Source organism: Channa argus, chromosome 13 (assembly GCF_033026475.1).
Source record: "Channa argus isolate prfri chromosome 13, Channa argus male v1.0, whole genome shotgun sequence".
NCBI lineage: Eukaryota > Metazoa > Chordata > Actinopteri > Anabantiformes > Channidae > Channa > Channa argus.
In genome coordinates this window covers 13,552,624-13,571,151 of record NC_090209.1, presented here as the reverse complement: position 1 = coordinate 13,571,151, position 18,528 = coordinate 13,552,624, and the positions used below count along the sequence as shown (strand labels likewise).

At 40.4% G+C, this 18,528-nt stretch overlaps 1 protein-coding gene across 1 annotated transcript; it reads left to right on the top strand.

The window, feature by feature from the left end:
* The first annotated feature begins 1,293 nt into the window (after nt 1-1,293).
* On the top strand, nt 1,294-18,275 carry esyt1a (extended synaptotagmin-like protein 1a). The gene is made up of 31 exons (XM_067526999.1): nt 1,294-2,063; nt 2,862-2,903; nt 7,204-7,338; nt 7,572-7,645; nt 7,889-7,961; nt 8,043-8,132; nt 8,212-8,267; nt 9,385-9,505; nt 9,715-9,891; nt 10,367-10,449; nt 10,609-10,657; nt 10,936-11,025; nt 11,416-11,511; nt 11,602-11,673; nt 11,752-11,838; nt 11,939-12,088; nt 12,259-12,441; nt 12,531-12,707; nt 12,814-12,896; nt 13,016-13,064; nt 13,205-13,294; nt 14,421-14,516; nt 14,654-14,725; nt 14,808-14,894; nt 15,066-15,212; nt 15,917-16,047; nt 16,209-16,298; nt 16,386-16,517; nt 16,611-16,716; nt 16,895-16,944; nt 17,045-18,275. Exons 1-31 carry the CDS (start codon nt 1,734-1,736, stop codon nt 17,070-17,072), a joined length of 3,246 nt encoding a protein of 1,081 aa, XP_067383100.1. The 5' UTR covers nt 1,294-1,733; the 3' UTR covers nt 17,073-18,275.
* Nucleotides 18,276-18,528: the final 253 nt, after the last annotated feature.

The following is an 18,528-nucleotide window of genomic DNA, read 5'->3' as shown; positions in this document are numbered from 1 at the left end:
ACGTTCTGTGCAAAGTTCTTACCATCACAAGTGTCGGTAACATGAACCAAATTATAGTTTCCTTGTCTATTCAATAATCCGTTTTTACTGCATTTGTAAATGAGTAGTGACAAAGCCAAAATGACATCTGACTAACGTGAGGCCTGGTTTGAACTTTGATTGTTTAATCACATTATTTGGCCTGCACTGGATTTCCATAACACAAAAAAAGATTCATCGTCCTGTGACTGCTACTTCTGCTTTTCCCTGTTGGACAACAAAGACTCAGTTTATATTAGTTAGGTTTTACTGTCAAGATCCACTGAGTTAGTTGTTTATCAAAATGTGCACATGTCATTAAACATGTGAGCAAATGTGGATTAGAGCTGTATCATGTGGGCTTGGGGGTATTTTGGTGACTAGGAACAGAACAGTAAAGCCTTGGTTTTTATTAGTGCAGAGAGTGGGAACTAATAATTGTAAACATTATAAGTAAGATTTACTGTTTTGATTTTTAAGATGTATATGTTCGTCTATAGAGTAAAGACACACCCGAGAGACTAAGCACGGCGATACCAGCTGTGGGTGTTTGCTATTAACAAACACTTGTGACACTGAGGCGACTCCAGATGTACAATGGCAGTTTTCAAAGTAACAGGCAGCCGATTAATTAAAAGGTAAAATTTAGAAAACAAAAATGCAATGTGTGCTCTGAAGCAGAGGCCTGTTAGTGTGAGACAATTAAAACTTATTTATGTGCACATGTCTGCCTACATAGGCTGCTGCTTTAGCAGTACCGGCTGAATGAACGTGTTTACAGAAGTTAAAGGGTGTGTAAACTTTCAGCCTGTGAGCAAACATCTTTTTGGCAGTAACTTGGCAAACGGGGCCATTTTACCCAGGCTTGTTTTTAGTAGCTACGCATAAAAAGCTATTAGTGACAACCATGTGGAAAGACATGAGACAAAACGCACCTGGATGAACCGAAAGTGCTCCTTTACCCATGTCTGCAGGTTGCGTAAACAGTGCCTGAGTGGCCTTTCGCGCAAATCTTGGTGGTGTCACGAATTTGCTGCTTGGATCCTCTTTTGTAAAGGGCAAACAGTGTAGGTACAGGTTATCTATTTGTAAGTCGATAGAGTAGCAAAGCTAATAGACGTGTCTGTCTGTGAACCTGTTGGTGCTGTAGAAGCTGCTGCAGTGGAGATGAGCGCTTGCGCATTCAGGAGGATTTATTCTGGGGTTATATAAAAAATAAATAAATAAATAAAAACATACCGGGGTGAGCAGCTCGTGCCTTATTACTGTAGTTTATTTGAGCGTAGTGTTGACTGTAGTTTACGTACGATAATGTTACTTTGTCCTCAATTAAAATAAACGTTCATTCACTTTGCACACAGGTCGCTTTATGCTCCGCCCGAGAGCTTGTGCATGAGGGTACAAGTTAATTCTAGGGTTGAGCTTTGCACTGGATTTCATGTGAAGGAGGGCTTGAAGCAAAGCCCGCCCTCACGGGTCTTGGGCTGCCCTGCTGGGAGAGAAAAGCTTTACACGTAAATGCAACACAGAATAGCCCAACACTTCAGTGCCGGGAAGAGCGCAGAGAAAAGCATGATTTAGCTGTTTGAAGCTGATTTGATCGATGCTTTTTACACCAATTTGGTGGTGAGTCTCGACTGGTGCTCGCCATTTAGTCGCAGACGCAGAGAAGGCTGCAGACTAGGTTGAGCCGGGAAAGTCAAACGGTTCATGCGATGCCAACCACGGATGCAGAGCCGGACATGAACGGAGGCACCACGGCTGCAGACCCGGCCTCACCGAACCAGCTCCCCCCTGGCGAACGCGCAGTGAGTGTACTGTGGTCTTTTGGAAAATGCTTGGCTGCGCTTCTGCCGGTGTACCTGGCCGGATACTATGGCTTCAGCATCAGCATTGTCCTGCTGGGTCTGATGATCTACATGGGATGGAAACACACTCGGCTGGAGAAAGCGATGAGGATCAAGTCTGCCATGTATCTTCTGGAGAACGAAAGGGAATTCACTACTGAAAGGGTTTTCAGAACCAAAAGGGATCTGCCTTCCTGGGTAAGAACCTGCATCTACACTCTCCGTCATGCTCATACTCTGCAGTTTGTATCACCTGTCACATCTGCCATATCTGTCAGGTTAAAGTTGAGCTGCATCTCAGTTATATGTATGCTCCTGCACAAGCACATGATTTGCGCAGAAGCAACAAAATGATCGCATGCACACATAAACAGAGAGGCTATTGCTTTATGGTAAACCTCAATAAATATGTGTTTAACAGTCCCTGTTTTTCCTCCTGATCATGACCAGCCTCATATTTAGACATTCCTAATGGGTAGTGCGCGTCAAGCAAAAAGGGAGATTCTGTGTGTCATTCCTCTTTGTGTTTGCCGGAGCTGCTGTTTGACCTTATCTGGCTCCATAAAACCTGATGACTCATAAACCTCAGGACCACCATATCTGGATAGAGAGCGTCGAGAGCGAGAGAGAATGAACTCGCAGTCTTTGTGTTTGAGTGTCAATGTGAATTTGCGTGTGTGTGTATATATCATGATGTATGTGGTTGATGGTTTCCTGACTTTGTTGTGATCAAAATTAGTCTTTGGGTTTTCTCTCTCTCTCTCTCTTTATATATATATATATATATATATATATATATATATATATATATATATATATATATATGTGTGTGTGTGTGTGTATGTGTGTGCGTGTGTGTGTGTGTGTGTGTTAGGCAGTTGTGAAAATTCCTTAATCAAGTAGAGGTATTTTAAATATTTTGCTTAGGGTTTAAGATTATTTTACACAATCCTGTCATGTTTCACTTCATATCTTACCCTTATTGCTGATCCACAGGTCAACTTTCCAGATGTGGAGAAGGCTGAGTGGCTGAATAAGGTATGTATTTTTATCATATTGCATATGTGCAGCCATAAATTATTCATAATTTTTTAATTGATAAAAAATATAATATATTGAAAAAAACACATTCACAAACAACATCCAGTTCTTTGTATGATAATGGATTCCACTGTTTGATTAGATGAAAGCAAAGGAAACAACAAATGATTTCAATATCAATTGTTCATGCTTTAAGGCATCACATTTATTATTAAGACATAAAACACTTAGACACACAGACTTTAGTGATCCAACTCATGTTGCAGCCTCTCCATCAGAGCAGTTTATCTACAGATGTAATTAAAATGCAGAGAGTAGCTCCGATCATATCACAACCTCTTTGTTCCTGTCAGTACAGTAACTTTGCAACAGTACAGGGGAAGTGTGGCTGTGAATGCTAATAATACAAAACACCCTTCCAGAGAGATGTAATGAAGTCAGTGACAGAAGCCCAGATTGTGGCATGGAAGTTTGCTGTGGACTAAACTTTCACTAGCTCACACCTCACCTTCAGGCTTAATGACGTGGGATTTGGTTGAACAAACATATCCCCTACACTTTCACAGATCAGCCCCTAAATGTTGTCCACTTGTATTATAGTTGACAACTTAAAATAATACCTGCACAGGAACGGCAGGTATTTTTCTCTAAATGTGCTGAATTTCTCCCTTTGGAGAAAGATCTCATGTTTGCTTGGCCTGCTGTGCACCTAACCCCTCTCTGTGCTGCACTAGCAATTAATTGGAATTATGTCGTGGCAAAAACTATGAGGCAAGTTTAAGAGGCAAAAGACAGCTCACAAGTGATGCTTATGGTGAGTTTAACAGAAGAAACCTCCAGCAGAACCAGGTTCAGGCTGGGCGGCCATCTGCCTTGACTGGTTGGGTTAACAAGCAACAACCAGGGACTAGATACTGATGTCGTCATTCTAATGATATGGAGGTTCCCAGTTAGGGATGTAAAAGGCATGCTTTGGATAGTCGTTAGGTGTGATATGGAGTGGTCAATAGCACTCTTTATTAGACCACATGCACGGGGAATAAAGCAACACCCACACAGGGTCAGTGCAGTAACGCCTATAACAACATCTGTGAAGAGGGATAGGATGGTGGCCTTCCATCTTCCAAACACAATGTCAAACCAGCCCCAGGAGCTGGTGTTGTCATAGCCAGAATATCTTTTCAGTTCATGTTACACTCATCTGGGGCTGTGTTGTGTCCAAACATGGTGCAGACTCCTCCCTTGTCCGCAAGCAACATGTCAGTTGCCATTCTGTTCTCCCATGTCATCTGCGATGTTGCTGTGAACTGCTCAGTTATACCTCCAATTGCATCCTGTGTATAATTGGTGAATCTCTGTTGGATGTAATAAAGGTAGTTGATCCAATCAACAATCTTGTTGGTTGTGCACCACCAGCAAACGGAGGACTCAAATCCTGCTGCAATCTGGTTGCGAGAATATATTCATTTGGGATTCTCCGTGGTACTCCGATGTCATCAAAATACACTCCGATGTCGAATGATCCTAGAGGTTTCTGGAGTGTTCGTCTCATGCAATGGTGTGGTGCAGTAGACCAGTGTGCAATGTCTGAGGCCGCTGCTCGGAGTACGTGTATTTCTTGGGCCAGCATGACAAGGGCACACACTCCTGTCCCGTTAGATGAGAGAGCCCTAGTTGACTTGCCACACATTCAGTACACATCCGGCATGGGATTTATTGCTGCAGCAAAAGCATCTCTCTTGTAGCATCTGCCATAATCTCCATCTTTAATAGTCTCGTTCCAACTTCAGAGCTCTGTGAATGTCCAGGTTTAAATGGTGGCTAAAGGGTATGTGTTTTCGAGCAGTTCAGTGCTGTGATGCCTACTGACATGTTACCATAGGTCTGACTTAAACAGACAAACTTAGCTCCCACAACAGGCTTGATGTGACCTAGTGTGGAGAGAAGAGGGAGGATGGATATTGCACTACTATGTGGTGGGCATTTTTGGAATAAAATGCCATTGGTGTCCCAGGTCATCTGTCTGAAGGCTCGAATGATGATCCAATCAATCAGACAAACTTTACGAACATTGTTCGTCGTGCAATCTGGATCCTCAGGAAGTCCTACTTCTGATGATTTGGTCTTGTATCCCTGGTGGACAAGACATGAGGAGGCAAAAGTGGTCCTCACAGTGTAGTTGGTGTATTGCATTTAAAGGTTGTCCATCATCTATGACAGAGTCTGTGTGGAAGAATACGGGTCAACTAAGCGCGCGGACTCAGCCATACTTCTTGTCAGCCTCGATTTGTTAGTGAACTGCTGGGTGATCTGTTGATTGTGCCATAATTCATGGATCATTCACTGGATTGCTGCAGCTGTGGTGAGGATGAAAAAAATGCACAACCTGATCTTCCACTCCTTTGCTCTGAGCAGGTGCTCTTGTGTGGGATTCTCCATCATTGGGCCCCAGATGTCGCTTTTGTCACCTTCTTGTATTCACTCTTCTTGAAGTTTGTTGGAGCACCAAGGTGAACAATTCAGAGGAAAAATTTGACCATCTGTGGTTTATAGGTTGTCTTCCACGGCAGGTATCTCCGTGTCAAGTCGGTGTACTTCTGGGTGTATCTCCTTTTCAGGTTCTGGTGTGGGGATCCTCTTACAGTGGCACGCGATGTGTCTCTCCACCTTCACTGCTGTATTAGAAGTTAATAGTACTTGATGTGATCCTGTGAAATGTCTCTGCCTCCAATGTTTCCTCCAGTGGTCCTTAATGACAACCCAGTCACCTGGTTTGAGATTGTGCAGGCTGGTTTCTGCAGGGCTAGAGAGGGCTGCTTTCACCTGGGAACAAGCAGCTGAAAGAGTTCTACACAATATTTAAAAGATCACATCTTCATGACAAATGTTTTGTTTGTTTTTTTTCTGAATAAGTACTACACTAGGAGGTTCTTCCCAACATTATTTGGAACAGACTTAACTTGCATATAGAATAGCACCGATGCTAATTCTTAAATCCATGTCAAACCTGTTACTTCACGGCGTCATTTGATCACACCTGCACTCTGGGGGTGATAAATAACCCAAATTAGCTTAAAATATCAAAAACATCTTCATGGTCAACCCGTGACCATTGTCACTAATAACTTTCTTCTGCAATACTTCACCTAATGGTCATGTGTCTTGTTAGGGCATTTTACCACAGTAGATGCATCCTGTTTGTAAAGAAGGAAACAACCTCAACCCACTTGCAAAACATGCAACCAATAGTCAAGCAATATCTCTATTTCTGATATAGTTCAATCAAGTCAACCAATGTTCGAAAAGCCCATCAGGTGGGGGCTGGCCTTGCAATACATTTAAAGGCACCAGAGGCATTTTGTGCTGAACAGATTATACATCTCCTGCAGTACTCAGCTCCATATGCTGGAAAGAACCCTGGTTTAAAAACCTTGCTATACCGGTAGGTGTTAACGAAGAGTAGCAGGGTTCAACATATAACATCTTTTCACTGCAGTGTTCGGCTTTTCAAGCAATATATCAGAACAGCTAACCAAGTCATGCTAACACAGCTTGAGCAGTTCACTCAGAGTGCGTGAATCAGACTGACAAGGTTTTACAGGTTATGGGTGACTTTTAACCACTCAGCTCAGCAACTTAATTAACACAAAAGGGCAAAGAAATGACTAAATGCAGATCAACCTTACAGAACATACATACAGGTGAATACACAGTGGTCAGTCTCTGAGACTACTCACCTCCTATGTGCTCCCTGCTGGGACAATTTTCTGATGAAGCTCTGGTCTAAAGACAGCACAGACAGACAGAAAGTCTGATGATCTGCAAAAGCAGAGTTCAAAGAATGCATTTGTTCAGCATGAACATGCATTTTGCATTTGTAGGAAATTTCTCTCACAAATGATTTATTTGAGAATGTACTGATTGAACATCTTTGCTTTCTTATAATTTGTATCAAATTACATTGTTCTTCCCAGGAAATTGTTTTACAAATTAATTTTGTATATACATTTACTTAATAGCATCCTTGTTGAAGTATTGATAGTGTAGCGATTGTACACAATTTCTGTCTCATTCTCTCTCACATGAGTCCTTTCAAAAACCTTCTATAAAAAGCTTTTCAAGGCAAACAGTGTGTGTTTGTCTAAATGTGTTTGTATTTCTTTGTTAATTACCACCATGTTTTGCCAAATACATTTATTACATTATCTGTTATCATCTGTAATTTGCCATTGGGCTGTGGCTTTATTGTTTTTAAAAACTTCTTAGAGAAACAATGGTCATATGTCCTTTTATGTAGATCTTACAGCAGGCCTGGCCCTTCATAGGCCAGTATCTGGAGAAGTTGCTGGTGGAAACCATCGCTCCTGCCATCCGCATTTCTAATGCTCATCTGCAGACTCTTAGCTTCACCAAGATCAACATAGGAGACAAGGTATCTCAGAAGTTTGCAATAAAAGCAACAATTCACCCTGTAAAAATGGCAAAAGCGAGAAAATACAATGAAGACCAGAGAATTAATGTGTGTGTGGAACTAATTATTCTCACTATGCTATTTACTATGATCATTAAGATTGATGTTTTCAGCACCGCCTGATAATGTCCGTGTGCAACAGTGCTCAGTGTTGTTTGCACTAGTTAAATTAACACAAGTTTTTCTGGTCACAGGCTTTGAAGGTGGTTGGTGTAAAGGCTCACACAGAACAGGATAAGAAACAAGTTATGCTGGATTTGTACCTGAGGTAGTGCATCACAACTTTTGATACTCCATCATTTTATTATATTGGCTGCTGCTTGTATATAAGCGAGCAGCCAGTAAAGCACTGGGATAGTCCTGAATTACTAAGTAGTGTCCTACACTAGAATTTGACCTTATCTGTGACAACAGCTCATTGTTTACTTACCACAGAATTGAAAAACACCTTTATCGCTGCACAAATCAGCTGCATCACTTGTGTAAATGTATCATTGCTCTTGTCTTGTAGTTATGCTGGTGATGTTGAAGTCAATGTTGAAATCAAAAAGTACTTCTGCAAAGCTGGAGTGAAAGGAATCCAGGTAGAAGAAAAATTTTGAGATATTTTGACATTATCATTCATAAATAAGTGGCATCCTTCGATGTAATGTTTGTCCTGGTAGCTCCATGGGAAGCTGCGTGTGATCCTTGAGCCTCTGATTGGAGATGTGCCACTGGTTGGAGCCATCACAATGTTCTTCATCCGCAGGCCTGTGAGTATTTTTACTTATGCACTTCATTTTTATTCAAAGGCCCACACCTTCATCTGTATTGTATGCTTTAAATGTGTAGAAACTGGACATTAACTGGACTGGACTCACCAACCTTTTGGATATCCCGGGACTGAAGTGAGTTTATACATGACATATGATACGATGACTCTCTTTCATGTTGGAGCTGCAATGATCTCCTGTGTCTGTCTTTTGTTTGTTTCTGGTGTGTTTTTTAATGAGGAGTGCCTGTTTGATTAGTAGGGTTGAGCATGCAAAAACATTTTGGAATTGGTGCCTATGTTTAGGAATTTTGATTTTACCCTTTTTATTTAACTATTGATTTCTTTTTTTTTTTTTTTAGATAGCAGCTTTAGATTGCAGAGCTCTAAAACAAAATGAAACAGACAGCACCAGGCTAAATCTTTCGTATTTCTTCTTGTCAACAAATACCATGAAAGAATAATTATACCCACATTAAAAGGATCATGCTAATAACCTACTGAGCTACTTCCTTCTACTTATGGCATAGATGTGCATTGCGCAAATATGTATTATTCCCCATTTTAAAATAGTCATTGACAAATGCAGTGTTTTCTTCTACTTATCCAACATTTTATAAATGCTAAATAATGAAACTGTTTTGGAAAATTAATTCGACTTTTTAAAACAAAAATATAAAGAGAATATTTGCTTTTTTATTGTTTTCAGTTGGAAGAAAGAGACAAATTAAAACAATGTTGACTTCGTTTCTCTCATGTGATTTACTGACACTAAGAAAAATCTTGAACAATGCCAGTCTTATTCTTTATCTGTTAAAACTTTATGCCATGCTGTTGTTATTTTCAGCTGGTCCTAAAGGCAAACTATGGTACAGTTAAGTAGAATATGATGATACACTGATGGTCTCAAAAATTGGAGCTCTAATTAACCCTAGTATTCAGTGTTTCATATGGTGGTTGCTTCTACACTGTGTTGCAATCTTTAAATAATATATTTAAAGCATTGACAGAAGAGTAGGTTTGTTGCTGAGACCTCAGTTCCTTCTGGCAGTACTTTCAATGACAGTCACTGTTTTTACCTGTATTCCTCATTAAGATGCCATTTTCCTACATTGTCCTGTATCCCGTTGGCTCTGTTGCTGAGAACCAGGATATCATGTTATTTATGCATGTTCACGTAATCAGCAGTAGTATAAAGCTTTTGTTTGTTTGTCTGTGTGCATCCCCAACATCGTCCTTGCATTCATTTGCAGTGCCATGTCGGACACTATGATAATGGATGCAATAGCCTCCCACCTGGTGCTCCCCAACCGTCTCACTGTTCCCCTGGTGGCCGACCTGCACATTGCGCAACTCCGCTCCCCTCTCCCAAGGGTAACTGTCTCAGTAATGAATGGCCTTCACAAATATGGCCCCACACAGACTAAAGCAGAGCTGTCTCACCATAATAGCTGCAAGCACACACCTAACATCATACATCAAATTTACATTTGTGAATGAAAAACATGTTGTGAAAATGCTAAGTAACTAAGATATCTGTTTGTCTGTGCATGCCTTTCCTTGCATGTTTGTGCATATTGTAGGGGGTTGTCCGTATCCACCTGCTGGAGGCTGAGGACCTGACTGCCAAGGACACAGTCATCAAAGGCCTAATCGATGGGAAGTCAGACCCATATGCTGTTCTGCGTGTAGGAACTCAGGTTTTCACCTCTCATCATGTGGACAACAATCTGAACCCACAGTGGAGGGAGATGTATGAGGTGAGAGGAGTTGGGGGGAAGGAAATATACCTGATAATAAGTTGAAAACAAAGATGGGCTTTGTCTTGATATCCAGGCGCCACACTTCCCAGCAGCTTGTACATCAAAAGTTTTTGGTGTCCTTGCTTTAAAGATAGCCTTTGGTCTTTGCTTGTAAATAGTGATTGTCACTGCCATGTCAGAGATAAAGAGTTTTGTGAAGATTTTATCTACTTCTTTAGTAACAGGAAGTTGCAGTTTTGAGATAAAGTCTTGCAAAAACAACTTTCTCAGGCTTAACTGAAATTTAAGCCAGATATCATATATATATACAATTATTAACATCCACATAGCCCCAGAAGTAAAAATATTGTGATTCTGTTTGCATGCTTGTGTGCTATTGTGCCATGTGTGGCTGTTTCTATATTTGCATATTTTGTGTGTGTTTTGTGTATTTGTCCATTTATATGTGTGTGTGTGTGTGTGTGTGTGTCAGGTGATTGTCCATGAAGTACCTGGTCAGGAGTTGGAAGTGGAAGTGTTTGACAAAGACCCAGACCAGGATGACTTCCTGGGCAGGTAGCTTATTCATTCTCATTCATTTAGTTTGTCTCCATGCGCTCATCATGTCATTTCCATCTATGCATTTGTTATTTTGGACTATGACTCTGCTGAATTTTGAGCACCTTCATTCATAGCTTCATATATTCTCTCTGTCTCGCTCTACATCTCGCTCAGGATCAAGGTGGATTTGGATATTGTAAAGAAGGCCAGAGTCGTCGATGATGTAAGCGCTAATGTTTCTTTATATCATTTTTGAGGTTTTAGAGAAGGTCCATTATTTTATCATTACATCAGCTCAGATTAGCAAACATATTTCAAAGTTATTGTGTTGTCTAGGCTGATGAAATATCTATCTTAGCATGTGACATTACAGACCCCACGTGCCTTCTTGTGATCTGCTCTGATCTCACACTCTTTAATCTTGCAACACTGCTTAACCTTAAAGGAACCAGCCTGATGAAAAAGATGTGTGTTTAATGGATGCTCTGTTCTTGTAAACAGTGGTTTAATCTGAAAGACGTCCCATCGGGTAGTGTTCACCTCCGGCTGGAGTGGCTCTCTCTGCTGCCCTCTGCTGACAGACTGAGTGAGGTGAGTCTGCAGTGGTACCTAGTGGTATTCAGCAGATTTTCTTTGGTTTGGGATTTTTCTGGCTTTTAGTTGGGAAAATTGATGTACAGATCATTTTCAGGCCATTTTGTGTTTTATATTTTTGTACCATATTATTAATGTCTATATTTGGTTGTATAACAGTACTTGGGTTGTAAGTAGATCTCAAGATCAATAATTATGTTTCAAGTTATGCTGCCTTCTGATGTGCAGTATGTGCACCGTTTTGTGTGTGTTTTTGTGTGTTTCTTTTTCACCTGACTGAAAGAGAAAGTTTGCCCTGGGGACAATAAAGTGAATCAAATTCATTTTAGACACTATGCAAATGATTTTCAACAACAATGATTTCCTTCCATCTGTTTCTTCTGCCAGGTGATTCAGAAGAACCAGAACCTGACCAGTAAGACGGGTGATCCTCCATCTGCTGCAATCTTAGCCATTTATCTTGACCAAGCATATGAACTGCCTGTAAGATTGTATCTGTTCAAAATGCTGTCATATGTTAGGCATTAAAGTTGCCTCTGACACCCACACTGATGTGTTAATTTGTTGTTATAGATGAGAAAAGGCAATAAAGACCCAAGCCCAATGGTGCAGATTTCCATTCAGGATACAACTAAAGAGAGCAAGGTAAGAATGAAACTTTATTTGTCTCAGTAGCTAAAATCACATTCTGAGCATAAGGATTTTTCCCCTTTTTTTCTGCAGACTTGTTATGGAACCAACCACCCTGTGTGGGAGGATGCGTTTACTTTCTTCATTCAAGATCCTCGCAAACAAGACATTGACATTCAAGTAAATTATAATCAGTAATGATGATCAATTTGTTTAGCTGCAAAAATACATATAGCGATCCTCAAAGTGCCCTAAATACTTTATTCTCTGTACTTCTCAGGTTAAAGATGACGACCGTGCACTGTCTCTGGGCAGTCTTGCCATACCTGTCAACCGTATTCTGAACAATCCCGAGCTCACCATGGACCAGTGGTTCCAGCTGGAGAATTCTGGATTAGCCAGTCGCATCTACTTAAAAATTGTGCTTAGGGTTGGTATTTCACCCATCTTCTTTCTATCCAAGACCATATGGTCATACAGAAAATCACCAACATAGAAACCTCTATTTTCTTTTCTCTGTTTATGCTGAAAAATAAAAATAATTTTTCAATTAAAGTGTGTGATATCATTCACCATAACCTTGTGTTTATTTCCTTTTAGGTATTGTGGCTAAGTGACGATGCAACTCCTACAACTCCTTCCTCTCGCCCTTCTTCCTCAGGGTCTGGGTTGAGTCAAGGGGGAATCACATCAGAAATGAACCCTCTGGGGTCTGGGGGGTTAGGGAAACCTCAACCAGGACGACCACAACAAACCACCCCTGACACAGAGTTTGCAACTGAGGTATTAAAAAATTTCAAACAGCGGAGTCAAACAGCAACAGGCACAATGCAGCCTCTCAAATGCACACTGTTGTGTTGTTCTTTCCACAGGGGGTACTGCGTATTCACCTGGTTGAGGCCCAAAACCTAATAGCCAAGGACAACTTCATGGGGGGCATGGTAAAGGGGAAAAGCGACCCCTACGTCAAGATTCGTGTGGGCGGTATCACCTTCCGCAGCCACACCATCAAAGAAAACCTCAATCCCATCTGGAATGAGCTCTATGAGGTTATTGCTTTGTTTAATGCTCCATTAGTTAGTTCTTCTACTCATCTGATGAAAGTTTAAGTTAACCATTAGATTTGATGTAATAGATTTTTGTTTTTCAATTTAGGTGATTTTGACACAGCTCCCTGGTCAGGAGATCCAGTTTGATTTGTTTGACAAGGACATTGATCAGGATGATTTCTTGGGAAGGTGCGTCTCAGCATTGCAAATAAAAGTTGCACGGCATATGTGCTTACATTGCTCTTGTCAGTCAAGCCAAATATGTCACTGAAAAGAAAAATGAAATATTAATAAGCTTTTCTTCGCAGGTTCAAGCTTAATCTGCGAGATATCATCAGTTCACAATTTAACGATACGGTGTGTGACACAGCTGAAATGCTTTAAACAAATGATTTCATACATAATATTCATATTTATATTAGAGTATGATTATATACTATATGTTATATTATTCTTATGTGTATCATAGCCTGAACATTTCTGAATGCTTGATACAGTGGTACAATCTAAATGATGTGAAGTCAGGCCGAGTTCACTTGGTGCTGGAGTGGCTGCCCAGAGTTTCTGACCTACAGAGGCTGGAGCAGGTGAGATATTTCCCTTTTTTAATTATTTTAATTCTCCTTTTATTTAGATATATAATGGCGATGTAGTGTTCAAATAAAACTACAGGCATTGGCAGTGTTGTTTAAGGATTACAAAAAAATGTATAAAAAATTAGGTAACAATCAGTAATAATAAAGTAAATGCTGTATGGACCAAATAAATACGAAACAAATACAGGTTTAATAGTAAAATGTACAATCGAAATGTAAAACTCAAACTCTTTGTACCATGAATATGTTTTATATAAACGTTGTAAACATCCTACCTGAAATTGTTTAAATATGGAGACGACCAGGTTATAGGATCGTGATTAGCCCCAGATGAGCCACGCAGCACAGCTGGAGGATTTGGTGCATTGTGGCTTTTGAACAAGATTAATGATATTTTTAAGCCTGTCTTAATACTTTACTCAAACCACATATGTTCCATGCAGGTATTACTGTTCCTCCTGCTCACAGTGATTGTGAAGTGATCCAGTCCTACTCCAATGTAAAAGATTGCATTTCATTCATTCAGCTCAAATTAATATGAGGCTTCAGTCATCTGTATCACCTAAATTAAGTGCATTACAATACTTCTAAAGTTACAATCATCTTACTGAAGTATTTCTATTATTTCCTTGCTAAGCTGTAGCAGAAGAATATTATGGATCTTGGGTTGTTTGTGGCTTGGACACAAGAGATACCCAAATGATATAACTCCATCTTTTGAAGCCATGTTAAATTTAGTTGAATTCGCATTTTTATAAAGAATAGAACTGTGGGTTTTGTTGCATGTTTGTCAGTGGATTTGTGCTGGGGAGACATAAAAATCTTGGAAATATTTAAATAAATATGAAATTATGGCCTGGCACCCTTGTATCCCATTATTGTTGTTTGCTGCTATAGCAAATATTACATTTGAAAGCAAAAGAGGTATTTGTGCATGTAAGCAGTGTGTTAACTGATGCATCTTGGCAGATGCTTTGCAGACATTCAGTTAACCTATATGATATTATCTTTGTTAACAGGAAATGTGAACCACATTTTTCTTATTTCACAATAAGCCTCGCTAAAATGTTCTCATCTTTTTCCCTCTCCTTGTGACATCATTTCCTGCTCCCTGCAGGTCCTATTGTACCAGTCCCAGCAATCGTACCAGAACAAAGCTGTGCCCTCAGCAGGTGTGCTGTTTGTGTATGTTGAGCGTGCACACGGCCTAACGGTGAGCTCATATGTGCCTCTAAGGCTCTATTTATAGTTTATTGTAGAGTTTTGTTCCATGCCCTGAGGTATGCAGGACTAAATACTGGCTTCTGGTTACTGTTTTTGTCTTACATTATTATTTATGTGTGATTTCAGTTAAAGAAGAATGGGAAAGAGCCAAAAGTTGGGGCTGAGATAATCCTCAAAGGCATCTCATACAAAACCAAGGTAGCATCATGACTTTCACACTGGAAAAAAACATAGCTTGTTTGACAAAAGTTGTCAATGTTTGCATTGATTATTTTTCAAGGTTTGTGAGCGTTCCACATCTCCTCGATGGGATGAAGCCTTTCATTTCTTGGTTCGTGAACCCAGAGATGAAATACTTACTGTTAAGGTAGGAATCAATAATATTTATTTACTTTTACTATTCGTCTGCACTATGTAATGGCAAGGCAGATTAAACAGATTAAACTTATATCACCTTTTAACTAACATTTTATAGAGCTATGATAAAAGCTTCTCAAGCTTTATTGTGTGTGTATATCTATATGTGTGTTTTGTCTAGCTCTCCCACAGCTGGGGCCAGGCCCTCGGGTCCTTGACACTTCCTCTAAAGGAAGTGCTGGCTGAGCCGGACCTGGTGCTGGACCGCTGGCTCAATCTGGATGGAGCTCTGCCAGAGAGCCAGATCCTTCTGAGGGCCACACTCAAGGTGCTGACAACATACTGCTAATTTAGTCTGTGTTGTGCTCTGGATGTGAACAATATCCTCATTGTGATTTTTTTGTTCTGCAGTATCACTTTACTTGTATGTATTCATTATTCCAATGGCCTAAAGACTGTGCTGTACAGTGTACTCTATGTTAAGTGCGCTGTAAACTATGGTATTAAGTACAGTATTATTACAGTAAATATGAAACCTACACCAGCAGCTGGTCATCTTAACAAAGCCTGATGATTGAAATCAAGGGTAAATTGTCAGTCTGCCTCTGTCCGAAGAAAACAAAATCCACCTACCACCATCTGTGACAGCTCACTGCTTGACAGGTCATATCTCATGTTAAAATCACAGGTTATTGCCCACTTCTCTTGGCCTGGAGCATCACTGGATCCTTTCTTGAAAACAAGACTCAACTAAATGATTTAGTCTGACCAGGAAATAGCCCTAGAATTAGTTTGATGGTTTTTTAAACTTCTTTTTAGTACAGATGAAACCAAGGAGACTTATTTTTCATTCAACAGTCAAAATACACAGTCAAAATAAGTACTGTATACAGATACTTTCAAATTACATAGTACTACAGGGTTGTTGAGTGTTACTTGGGAAATGTAAGAAATCTTAGATGTACGCTGTGTAACACAGTATCTGACTGTGAACAGCGTTTCCCTTTAAAAACTGATTTTTATCTTTTGCAGATCTTGGACACCCAGCAAGCTGTGTGCCATAAGGTTCCAGCAGGTGCAGGTAGTGATGCCACTGATGAAGAAGTCATCCCCAAATGGGATCCCTCTCATTTAGACCTCAGACGCAGAAGTGCATTCCCTATGTGAGTCGCAAAAACCAGCATCAATGCCCATTCAAGCGTCACTGTCTCCAGTGGAAAGACAGTAGGACCAGGCGTCCTTTTGTTGGCTGTTTTTTAACATGTTTCTTTCTATAAATACACCAATATAATTTCTCTGCTTTCCACTTTGTCTTCGGGTCCAGTGACAATGGATCCATGGCAGGCCAGGTGAAGCTTACCATTGGCTACTCCACAGAGGAGAGCAGGCTTTTCATCACTGTTCACTCCTGCAGGTCTTTGTTTGACATATCATTGTCTAAATTTGATGTGTCGCTGCAGGTACCATCATGCACTATAATTATACTCTCTTGAACACGCAGAGGCCTGGGAGCGTGCTCCAAGGATGGTGCAGACCCCTATGTTTCTTTCATCCTGCTGCCTGACAAGAAGGCCACCACCAAGAGGAAAACTGCCACCAAGAAGAGAGACCTCAACCCAGAATTTAATGAGAGGTTAAGGCAAACAAACGAGACTCTCGGGTGAAAAAAGTGTCTGTTTTTTTACAATAATTGACTTTCCCCAACTCTCTCTTTCTCTTTCTGTAGGTTTGATTTCGATTTCTCTCTTGAGGAGTCGTCGCAAAGGAAACTGGACCTGTCTGTGAAGAACAGCGTCTCCTTCATGAGCAGAGAGAGGGAGCTTATTGGCAAGGTATATCATCAATCAGCATCTGAATTGCTGTTAGTTATTAACCAAGCTCTCATAGGGGAAGGCAGTGGCGCAGCTGGTACCAAACTCTCATAAATTTCTTGGTGTTGTTTGAGTGATTATCAGAAGACGTGAGAGATAAACAAATGTGATGCGTCACGGTTTCCTTTTTTTATCTCAGTTGCAGCTGGACCTGGACCAAATTGACCTCAAGGCCGGTGTCACACAATGGTAATAATTTAAAGAGCTAGTGAACAGAGTTGTGTCATAATGAATTATGTGTTAAGATATAATATTTAAACAACACATTTTTCCCTTTCTGTTTTTCTAGGTACAATTTGGTGGCAGGGACCAACTAGAAGAATCTATGCTTGACCTCTGACACTGTATAACAATTAGTGTTGCTTTCGTGATCTGTAATTTGTGCATTTGGATATTCAGCTTAAAATGAACATTCTACCATCACTGATGAAAAAATGATGACCCACCTGCTCCTCTATGCATAGTCCATCTGTATTTACACTCCACATGTAGACTATCATAGTAAATGCAAATAGCCGCTTATATAGCGCTTTACAATGTTGCTTCTCATTCAACCATGCACCCACACGGCAGTGGCTGCCATGCCAGGTGCTCACCTGATCCACCGGGAGCAACTTGAGGTTCACTGTCTCGCTCAAGGACACTTCAACACATAGCCAGGACCAGGGATTGGACCACTGACCCTATGGTCCGTGGACAACTGCCTTACCAGCTGGGCTACATCTATAATGTATTAAATGTGCTGAATCCACACTGTCAGATTCTTCAGTAGAATATTTTGGCTGAATAGATATTTGATAAAAATGCAACTATGTTGCACAACCTACCAAGTTTATATACTGTACATTTAAAAGCATGTCTTTGAATTTAATTTACGAAAGGGCTGATGCTGTGGTTGACAAGGTATGACAGTTTTATGGATTTACAGCATCCTACACAAGTGGAAGATTCCTTTGAATATTATTTTTTACAATCTTCAAACATTTCCAGATATGACTTTATTTATATACAATTATATTGTTGCCTTAAGTATTACAAAACTGTGCACAATTTGTCAGTTTTTATGAATTCTGTTCCAAATGAGAGTCACATTTAGAAAGTATAAACCAAGCTAAATGTTACCACTGACAACAGAGGTAGCAATGCTGTATGCAAAGTCTAAAAATCACTGTACAACTTCGTAGATACTGGAAACATATTGCTGGTGTCAATGCCTCTTTGTGTTTGCAGCACTGCAACACAAAGCAACACGCTGATACTGTCGGCAACGTTTATACTTTGTTTTTCAGGCAAACAGTAGTGAGAAGCAAGCAGATATTATGCGGCAGTGGTGGGATAGCTTCCCTGCCAATTCACCACAAAGGCTTGGACACTGGTTTGTGGGAATGAAAAGAAAATCATGTTTTAACTTAACCGAAGACGAAAAGTGCTGCGCTTTGACATAATTTTAGCACATCATCATGTTGCTGCTGAAGTTGCTCATTAAACGCTGATTAAAGTTTCCACTCTCATGACTCAAACCAGCTGTGTGACTTTATTTGTGTATGTGGGCGTTCAAACACTTTGTAAGCTTTAGGTAAAATGTCATAGTCCAGTTTTGCCGCCAGGTCGCGACAAAGTGCTTGACAACCCTCACATCTCCGTCCAGCTGTGTGCGGACGCACTCTCTACAGATGTGAGAGGCGGAGACAACAGATGAATCGATTGACAGATGTTTAAGCCAACAGGATCTTGCAAGAGGCCGGCCCAGAGAAGTAAACCTGCCCACTGAGT

Excerpts from the sequence above, each read along its gene's own strand:
- esyt1a (XM_067526999.1), top strand. The coding sequence starts at position 1,734 with ATGCCAACCACGGATGCAGAGCCGGACATGAACGGAGGCACCACGGCT. Across the intron at positions 10,450-10,608 it reads CAGGATGACTTCCTGGGCAG|GATCAAGGTGGATTTGGATA; the intron begins GTAGCTTATTCA and ends CATCTCGCTCAG. Across the intron at positions 11,512-11,601 it reads ACCAAGCATATGAACTGCCT|ATGAGAAAAGGCAATAAAGA; the intron begins GTAAGATTGTAT and ends TTGTTGTTATAG.